Source organism: Saccostrea cucullata, unplaced genomic scaffold (genome assembly GCF_032062105.1).
Source record: "Saccostrea cucullata isolate Sc308-1 unplaced genomic scaffold, CSIRO_AGI_Scuc_v1 ctg8342, whole genome shotgun sequence".
In the NCBI taxonomy this organism is placed as follows: domain Eukaryota; kingdom Metazoa; phylum Mollusca; class Bivalvia; order Ostreida; family Ostreidae; genus Saccostrea; species Saccostrea cuccullata.
Window position 1 is genome coordinate 17,412 of NW_026926526.1, and position 10,766 is coordinate 28,177.

At 34.8% G+C, this 10,766-nt stretch overlaps 1 protein-coding gene and 1 pseudogene across 1 annotated transcript; one reads left to right on the top strand and one right to left on the bottom strand.

Annotated features, from left to right (window-relative positions):
- Positions 1 to 2,454: 2,454 nt before the first annotated feature.
- On the top strand, positions 2,455 to 5,035 carry LOC134271948 (uncharacterized; annotated as a pseudogene).
- A 1,051-nt stretch (positions 5,036 to 6,086) lies between these two features.
- LOC134271947 (uncharacterized) lies at positions 6,087 to 7,180 on the bottom strand. Its single transcript, XM_062754183.1, has one exon. It carries the CDS (start codon positions 7,161 to 7,163, stop codon positions 6,087 to 6,089), a length of 1,077 nt encoding a protein of 358 aa, XP_062610167.1. The 5' UTR covers positions 7,164 to 7,180.
- Positions 7,181 to 10,766: the final 3,586 nt, after the last annotated feature.

A 10,766-nucleotide genomic window follows, 5' to 3' on the forward strand; every position in this document is an offset into this window, starting at 1 on the left:
GGGCAAAATCAAAATACAAAAACCTTACTGCACATCTACATGACACCACCAACCATCTCCCAATAGATGATTAGGCTGCTGAGTAAAATAAAGAAGGAGTTCAGGGAAGACAGGGCTTTTAGCATAAAAAACGTCTTTTTTCGACCCCCATTTGATCCCCCGGGGCAAAATCAAAATTCCGAAACCTTACTACACATCTACATGACACCACCAACCATCTCTCAAAAGATGATTAGGCTGCTGAGTAAAATGTAGAAGGAGTTCAGGGAAGACGGGGCTTTTTGCATAAAAAACGTCATTTTTCGACCCCCATTTGATCCCCCGGGGCAAAATCAAAATTCCGAAACCTTACTGCACATCTACATGACACCCCAACCATCTCCCAAAAGATGATTAAGCTACTGTGAAAAATGTAGGAGGAGTTCAGGGAAGAAAAGTGTGACAGATGGACGGACGGAGGACGGACGGACATGAGTAACAACAATATACCCGAATTTTCTTTAGAAAGTGCGGGTATAATAAACTTATATGTCAATGCACACATTAATGCATGATATGTTCACAAAATCATCCCCACATTAAATACAAGACATCCCCAACTTCTAGTTTGAATTTAGGTCTATTGGTCTGCAAGCATCTTGGCGGCATCAGTTACCCAAGAGACCGACAGCACCAAGTTCAGCTATAAGTGTTCCTTATACCCAGTCAGCTATACATCAGTAATATTGCATATGTCGTACTAAAAATTAAGTTTTGCTAAAAAATTTCAAATCACAAGATTTTACCAAAATCAACTGCTTAAAAACTTACTACTTTTCAACTTTATACACAACCATTCCCAACGATAAATTAAAATTCAGGCTTTTTGATATCATCAATTTGATTATCATCATTGACAGCTGCTTTTTCAATAAAAATGGAACTCGTAAATTAACTTAACTTGTCATTGGTCCTACGCAAAATCATTTTTTTAAGAACTTTCTGATTGCATACAGTACTCTTAAGTTGACATCAAAAATATGCTAGAGTTTCTGATTGAAAATATCTTTGTTGTTTTTGGAGACCAGGTCTTCCAACAATCTATTGGAATTCCCATAGGTACCGATTGTGCCTCGGTATTAGCAGACCTATTTTTGTTTATATATGAGGCAGAACCTGTGCAAAATCTTATGCCTGAAAAGAAGAAAACTTTTGGTGCTATCTTTAACTTGACATTTAGATATATTGATGTCGTATTGTCAATTAACAATATGGTAATTTCCATTCTTATGACGATACGATATATCCTGGTAAGCTTGATATGAAAGATAACACAAAGTCTGACACATCTGTTTCATATTTGGATATTCTACTTGAAAAAGACGTTGATGATAATCTAACAACCAAGCTCTATGATAAATGCAATGATTTTAACTTTTCTATCGTCAACTTCCCTTACTTATGCAGCAAAATACCATCATCATCTGCATACGAGTTTATATATCTCACTTGATTCAATACGCGACGGATTTATTTCCCTATCATGACAAGGAGAACACGGTGGGTGTGACCGGTCGGCAGGGGATGCTCACTCCTCCATGACACCTGATCCCGCCTTTGTAGTTTTTGAAGGTCCGTGTTTGTTCTGCTCCTATTTTGTATAATACATATATGTATAGTGCACCACTAGAATATTTAAGTTATTCATTTATACTTTAATTTTTTTCTATAAGTAAACTTAACGAAGTTTGATTCCATGCGTGGACATTATTAAAAAATAAGAAATGCATATACATGTGTGTAATGCAGACCCCCTCCTTTTCCTCACAGGAAGATCAAGTATTAGGAGAAATTAACACTCTTTCTGTGCTTGCACATGAATTTCGAATTTCGTTTGTTTTGGATTAAAATATTCACCGTCATAACATTTGCGATCACTTTACCATAAAATAATTATTTATTTGAGACTGGTACTAGTATTCATCAAACTCAATTTTTTCTGTGAAATCTCAGATTTTTTTTTAGATGAATCGGCAAAAAAACCCATTGGTGACACACATACTTGAGAAAAAATCTTAGATTTGAGAAAAAAATCCCTCAAAAGATAAGTTTAAGTAGAGAAAATAGATTTATTTTGTGGCACAGTTTTGAGAGGAAAACTCTGCGAAATCTCAAATTTTGAAAATCTTAGCCTTGGTGACCCTGAAGACAGTTCTATTGCTGAAATTTCATATCTCATACATGAATTATCAAATGTCCAATGAACCTTCTAGACTTCCATAAATTGCATGGCGTATATTTATGATTTAAAATACAACATGTGTGTCAAGATGCGAATGTCAAATGGCGTATTCGACTGGTTGATTTCGTGAAGAAACAAAAAGTTGATGACATCTTTTTACATTCGACTGGACTTTTCTGATGAGCAACAAAAAAATGTTGAGTACGAAACGCATCACAGATAACACCGCGAACATGGCGGAGAAAAAGTCGTGAGTACACAATCTGCTTGTTTTTCACTGATTTTTGCGATTGCAATCATTTTAATTTTTAATAAACCTGACCTAGTGTTAGAGATATATCATTTTACAATAAACTGAGAGTTTATAAGCAGTATACACATAGCCCAGGTTCTACGGTACTCATTTATAGGCCTATGTGTCACGCAGTCAGCTAGGCCCACAATATATCCTGCACAGAAGGCACGGTTTTTAAGCCCTTCTCAGCCACGCAGCATCGTTTTTGAAAGTGGGGGGGGATAGAAAGAATTTTTTTACTTACCTGAAAAGGTTGACAAGTAAAAATAAAAAAAGGGGGAAAAATAAAAATTGTCCAAAGTCGAATATCCCATTTCGTGTGAGAGGGTGGTGTGTGTGTGTGTGGGGGGGGGGGGGGAGGGGTAAGAGGTAAACTTTTTTCCATGCCAATTTCTTCCTGTACAATTTTTAAAATACATTTCCTTACATCACTAAAATTTGGGAGGGGGGCAACCTTTCAATGAACATTTCCTTTAGTAATTTTATTGTTGGGGAAAAAAGTTTGGGATCCAGCCCCCCTGTTGCTATGTGCCTGAATTTGTATCTGCCGATAAAGACATAATTCTGTTTTATATCATTTCATATAAATGCCTGTGTCAACGTTCGATTCTGTTTCTGGGAAATATTTTAAACTTAACATTCCTAACATTATGTAGGTACTGGAATCAAATACATCTAAAGTATCTACTTGGAAATAATACAAGTTTTGGATGCCCCCACAATAAGGAGGTTAGAAAATGGAGGTGAGTTTTTCTTTCTGAAAAATATATAATTAAAGATCTAAATGTGTAATTAAATTTTAGGAATTAAATCATGAAGTTCTCACAGCAAGCTACTTTCAGCTTTTATTTTTTGTTAGGCCTAATAAAAAAAGTACAGCATACAAATATTTAATTTTAGATGAAGAATTACTCCGACAAATTCGGAAAAATGTGGAAGAGTCTGGAGTGGCAGAAGCTGCACAACAGCCTGCATGCATTGAAGAAAAAACTCTTGCATGTACTAGCGTGGATAATTTGGAATTTGAAGATGAGGCTTCAAACAGTAAGATGTTATTCATGAATGTGCTAAATCATGAAAAAAACCATTATATTAATTGGACAAGATAAACATGTACATCTTGTGTATTTTAAGAAATGAAATATGAAAAATTGACTTAATAGAATAGTAATTATACTGATTACTAGCTTTTATGACCTTTGACTGCATGATGAGAACTTGAGAAGTGTACATGTACACTATCCAATCTTGTTGAGTTGGCAGGGGTAGCTTTGAAAAAATATTTGTTTTGTGATTGGTTATTTCATGGGTATAATACTAATAAAAATACATACAATTCTTTTGTTTTTAAGGTTTAATACAATCTTAAAATGTAATTTTGGTCAGTTGGATTTCTTCTGGAAAAAGATGGTGGGGTTCAGAACATGAATATAATTTTCCATAATTTTTTTTTTCCATAATAGGTGATCTGGAGGAAAACACAGTTGACAGTCTGCCAGTTTCATGGACCAGAGATGCCACAGAGCTTTTAATAAGCCTATATGAGGAACACGAAGAAGAACTAGAAAATCCACGGAACAAAAAAAAAGGATATTTGGAAGAAGATAACTGCAGAACTTAACGAAGCAGGATACAAATATGTACAAAGCAAAGTTGAAGGGAAATGGAGAAGCCTACTGGCATCACACAAAGATCTGTCTTTGAACAAGAAGCGAACTGGCCAGAAGAGGAAGACTTTCCAGTACTTTGAGAAAATCGATAACATTATAGCAAAACGCCATGATATCAACCCTCCTTTTACTTCAGAATCTTCAAAACAAAAGGAAACCAAATTCAGCACAAAAGTAGATAAGAACATTAGTTGCACTTCTTCACAAACAGACGAGGAAAGTTCCACCGTTAGTAATGACATTTCCTCTTTCAGCCAATCTAGTACAGATACAGCAGATATCAACAGCGACAGCGGAGAAAATGTGAATGCTGAAAATACTGAAACCCCCTTGAGAAAATTTACCACAGCAAAAAGAAGGCGAGAAAACAGGAAGATTAATAGTGAGAGTAACTCAGATATCAAGTTGCTCGAGTACTTAAAGGAAATGGAAAAGCAGAGAAAAGAGGAATATAAGGAACGGGAAAAAAACGTGATCAACGTGCTCAAGAAAAGAATAATCTGTTTAGAGAATTTTTGGACATAATGAAAAACAAAAATAATTAATTGAGTAATAAGTATCTTAAGGACCCTCTCTATACTGCAAGCTAATTTCAGACTTAATTTAAAATATATCCAAGTATTCAAAAAATTATATTAGACCAAGATTGAGTAGTTGAAAACTTCACTTACATACATGTATTTTCCATATTTGAGTAAGCAAACACAATTTTTCTTTACCTCATTGTCTTTGAAGATTTTTTTTCCTGAGAAAAAGGCATACTCGCTGTATTAAAAGTGGATGTTATATTTAAAATACCCCCCTTTAAGCTTTATGCTATATAATTTTCTTAGATTCTAAAAAAAATTATCGGTGTATAGGTGATCCTTAAAGAAATTTATTTTCATTTCAGATTACCTATCCAAATTGCCACCTCATATTCTGGACAAAATTTTCATGCATGTTCAAAAAGTAGATCCTGAATGTAAACTATATGAAGTTTGCAAAGACTTTAGAAATTGTGTTTTATTTCAAAAGAACAGATTTTTTTGTCCATGTTGATGCTTTATCTGAGCACTGTGGCATTAAATTTATACCAAATTTAAAGAAATTGACCATTACCGCACTTAACAATGTTCAGGAGATAGCTCTTATACCTGTCATTGAGCTTTTTATTGATTTTGAATTCAAGAATTTAGAGATTCTTATCCTTAAAAAATTTTCTTTCGAAAACTCCTTGTTTTCAGCATTTGCCGAAGCTCTATCACATGTTAAATTATCAGCACTGCAGTTTGTGACATGTGATGAGGTCACTCTTGGACAACTTAAATGCATTCTTGAACAAATTAAAACACTGAAATACTGTGACATTCAGTGCAATTTAGAAAATGTTGTAGATAAACATGTTTTTGCAGAACTGGCCAATCAGTTAGTTGGAGAAGTGAACTTTAATTTGAACAGTCTAGAAATGGTTCCGTCAAGTCTTTTGCGGTACAGACGATCAGAGTACAGAGCTTTGTGGCCTAAAGGACAGTCTTTTTTGTTAGAATTTTGCTGATTAAGTGATGGTTAGGTGTTATTGTGAACAGTCGTTTAAAAACAGAGTACTTATTTTATTGGAAGAGGTTTTCTCGATATGAGGTTTAAGTTGTAATTTAATATTCCTCAGACAAGACAACAGAAATTCTGTGTATTTAACTCAGGAAGAGATTATACTTTTTTATTTTTGAATATTTTATTCTATGTCTCCATATACATTTGTTTATTTCTGTGCCATGAATCAATTTATTCAAATTATTGCAGAAGTGCAGTATTTTATTATTATATTTTTTAACTCAGGAAGAGTGTTTTCTCCTTTATTTTGTTATTAAAAGAATAAAGCTGTACTAGTTGTTTTTTTTTTATTTACAAGGAACAATTCTTAACACAATCTTCGTGCAATTTGAAGTCTTTTGAGTGACCCTCTGTTCATCAATTCCTGGTCATATATACCTGCATTGGGCAAGACTTGGGGAACTTGGTCATCTGTCATCATATCCTGGAAATCATCGTTGTTTAAGATGCAGATATTGTGCAGTATACACCCTGTCACTATAGTTTTTACCATTAATTTTGTATCGTTTTGGTCAAGGTGCTTTAATCTGGTAAATCGCCCTTTTAATAAACCAAATGCACGTTCAACTGTACTACGAATGCTACTGTGTATGTAATTATAACGTGTTTGGACTTCAGTAAGATGCCCATTGTCTCTGAAAGGTGTTAATAACCATGAAAGATTAGGATAAGCCGAGTCGCTTAACAAATGACCATCTCCACATAAGACTGGTCCATTTTCAAACAATTTCGAGTGGCGCAAAACACGCGCATCATGGACCTTTCCTGGAAAGCCAACAAAAATGTCTATAAAGCGGAGATCTTCTCGTACAACAGCTTGCAGGACTATTGAATAAAAATCTTTACGGTTGTAATAGTCAAACCCTCTGTCTGATGGTCTTTTAATTGAAATATGTGTCCCGTCAATGAATCCAACGATGCCAGGAAAACCTTTAAGATCAAAATACATATCCTTGATTTCCTGAATCTCTGTAGGAGTAGGCCACAGAATAACTGCATCTAATAGATAGTCACTAATGAAAGTTATTAAATTGTGAATTGAATATAAAGCCGTGCTTTCACTTGTTCCAAATCTATCTGCAATGGCAGCATACTTGTCTAAGCTGGCCATATACCACAGAAACATCAGTAGGCGGTCCTCGAGTGGAGTCTGAGCTGATCCTCCTGTAGACATGCGGCATAAAACGCCTGATATATTCTGTTGGGTGCATATTGAAGAAATTTTCTCTTTTAGACACTGAACACTCACTCTGTCAACTCTGAAAAAAGTCTTGAATTCATCTAGGTGAAAGTGGGAAACAACGTTTCTGGTATATTTCTTTTGTCTGTGTCTTTCTTTGGGTACATTTCGCCATTTTATTGATGAACTACAACAAGAAATCATATGAATAAGATGTTAAAAAGTTGTCGAATGATTTTGATGGCACATCCTACATAAATTTTCAAAGGAGGGGGGGGGGTCCTAAATCAAAACATGGTATGTGTATAAGACTTATGAACAAGAGAGATTACCCCCCCCCCCTTTCGATTCATTGAGCTGTTTTAATTCGTTTGTCAGTTCACTATAAACAAATAATTTTGATTATCAAATTGTTATAGCTGTGTGTGTAAACATATAAGTCAACATCTTTAACAGCTGCACAGACTGCAGACCCCCGCTGTTAACCTCGTAAAATGTGCGATTTTTTTTGACATTATAAATATATAATATCGTCCTTAATAAACTTAAATTGTACTTGTACTTACGAAGCCAATAAGGCTTAAGGTAGAAGATCATCGTCCTCACTCTCGCTGTCGCTGCTATCAAAGAGAGTAGCTGCTAAAAAAGTCACTTGTTCTATCATGTTTATTTGTAGTTTCTGTTTTCCTTATTTTTTTTAACGGGAGTGATCATTCTTTGTTCTTATTTCATTCGACTGGTACTAATACGTAACTTTTACTCATTTCTCATTTTTTTATGCGTTGAGAAACGACTGGTACTTGAAAAGTGGGGGAGTAACTGTTGAGAAACTTTTAAGCAGTGCGCATATGGGTCAAGGTCATAAATAAGCAAATTCTGTCTGTTAAAACACTTTCGTTTCCACACGATATCTCTTTATTAGTATTTATAGTATTACTTGTCGCTATTTTTAGCGCAGGGGCATGAGGAGAGTTCTTGCGTATAAAACAGGTTCTCAGCGGACTTTATGTTCTTATTACATTTATTAGAACTGTTTAATAAAGGCTAAATAAATCAAACACCATGGATTGTGTAAAACTTTGAGAATACCGAACATGAAAACATGAATATATACATGTATGTGACTTCAGTTCTGCATATACTTCACACGTTCTAAAGCGACAATGTGGTGTAGTGGTTTTGTCTCTCGTTTCAAATGTGAGACGTCCCGGGATCGATTCTCGGTCGATCCTTCCTTTTTTTTTTTTTTAAATACCTTCTTTTTTTTTTACTAAATGATAGTATTCAGCATGTGAAATGAAAAATTTATGAGGTTATAAAATCATCATTACAGTGTGATAAATATTCTATATAAAAAAATCTTCTATACACATAATAAAGAATAAGCAATCAAATCTTTATATGCATATTGACATACATGTATTTTATTTGCTTCAGTATACATGTATACATTTAATAATTCTACAAATTCAGTCAGGGGAGCCGACTTTTTCCCTAAGCGGGGGATACGAATTCTCTGAATTAGCTTGTTACTCATCAAAAAGGTACCAGTCGAATACGCCAATTATGTAATGAAACTACAAAATGTAGATACAAACTAGATATAGAACTTAGCTATAGTTAAATATTTTTTTATTGAATTATACTTCTAAAAGATTAAATTCCAGTGGGGGGGGGGTGCTAAGCCCCCCCCCCCCCCCCCCCGGTTCCGACGCCTATGTTATTAATACGCACCATATTGTTCAGAGATAAGAACGTCCTTATCCACTAACGCAGGATTTCCGTACATACGAAAATTAATATCGACTGTGCTAATAAACACCTATTGTGATAACTCCGACACTGAAGTAGCCGACAGAGGGTCGGGGATTTCCAGTTGTATATTTTAGACGACTCAGTAGAGTTACATAACTTGCTTAGTGGCGCTGTATTTCGTAGGCTGTCTAAGCACTTAAAAGTGTCTCACTCCGCGTAATAGAGTTCGTCATTTTAAGAACATAATATACAACATTTAAAAAAATATATAGAATCACCTTTAAAAAGAATCATATTACACCTCGGAGATAATTTAGGTCAACAATAGTAGCCCTTGCAAAGGCATTGTAGAACCCATTTGTTTACATAATTATACATTTATTATTTGTAGAGGGGGCGTTAGGGGCGCGTTCAAGATTTTATTGCTAGATGATATTAAGTACAGATCCGAAATTTGAACAAGAATAGCAGCCACGTACAGAATATACATTATAAATATTTATGCTAAGTTTGAAATCCTACAATCCTACTTGGATAACACTTTGCATCACGGGAAATGCTGTATATACCGGGTGTTGCTAAAACGCGGAACGGAAAGCGGAACGGAACGGAAAACGGAAGATATTATTTTGGATTAAATCACTTAAAATACAAAATTTATCATTTACACAATATATCTTGTACATATTCAATCCCCCACTATTAAATACAAACTGATTTTGTCATGCCCAGTCTCTTTTTAACGAAAATCGCTAAAATAGCAGTCACCTAGAATCGAATTTGAAAGGGTGGGGGGGGGGGGGGTAAACGAACTTGGAAAGTATTTGACAAGCAAAAACACGAAAAGAAACAATTGTTTGATTCGGGAGGGGGAGTAAGTTCAAACTCCAACATCTTTCAGTGCTATTTTTTTTACACTAACATACTACATTAATTACATTCGCAAAAAGTGTGAGGATGTCAACTTGAATGAACATTTCCGTAGTAAAAAGTTTATGACTGGGGGGGGGGGGGGGCAAATATTTTATATCTAGATGGACCATGAAAAGAGAAATAAAATGTAAAAAAAAAAAAAAAAAAAGAAAATATTAAGATTACGTTTAAGGCAAACTCGAATAAACATATCTTATTATACACACTGGTTGTTAAAATTTATTCAAAATAGAGTCGCTCTCTATATATATTTAAATTATGGATAGACAAAGTTGGAAAACTTTCATGTTGTAGATATAAATCGGAATCTTTGCATTCAATGAAGTGAAATTTTGTTTGTTTGCGGTACATATGTGTGTATGTTTGGGGGGAGGTGTATAGGAATGACCCCGTAAAAACTGAGTTTGTTTTTACGCTCATCGAAAAGGTCTGAGAAGTTGTAATAGATATGCCCCCCTTTTTTTGTGTCCAAAATATACATATTAAGGTTTAATAAATCAAATTTTAATGTGACTGTGGGCCCCTCACAGACCCGAAACTGACACTCCCCCTTTCACGATTCGCGAATTCGACACTGCGTGCATAATCTGAATATCATAACTAGTTATTTTTGTCTTTACAGACATTGACATTGGAAACAAATTGAAAGAGGAGGGGGGGGGGCAGTAAAAATTTTCCAACATACAACAAATTTGACAAGCCAAAAAAAAGGGGGATATGACCTTTGCCCAAACACGAAAATCCTATTTCGTGTGTGTGTGTGTGGGGGGGGGGGGAGGGGTCGAATTTCTTTCAGTGCCATTTTTTCCACGGAGGGTGTGTATGACTCATGAATATAAATAATAGTTAACTATAAATTTTAATCAGAAATGATTTTTACAACAAGAATATTGCTCATTTATCTGATTTATATCGAATCTATGTTATTTGTTTGACAAAAATTTTCCGTTTTCCGTTCCGTTCCGCCTTCCGTTCCGTTTTCCGTTCCGCGTTTTAGCAACACCCGTATAGACCGGTATACTAACTGAACGAATGTTCTTTATCTAATCGTAAAATCTCACAATTCAATTTTTGTATGCTTTTTTCCATATATTAGTTATAAATGAAATGATTGTATGA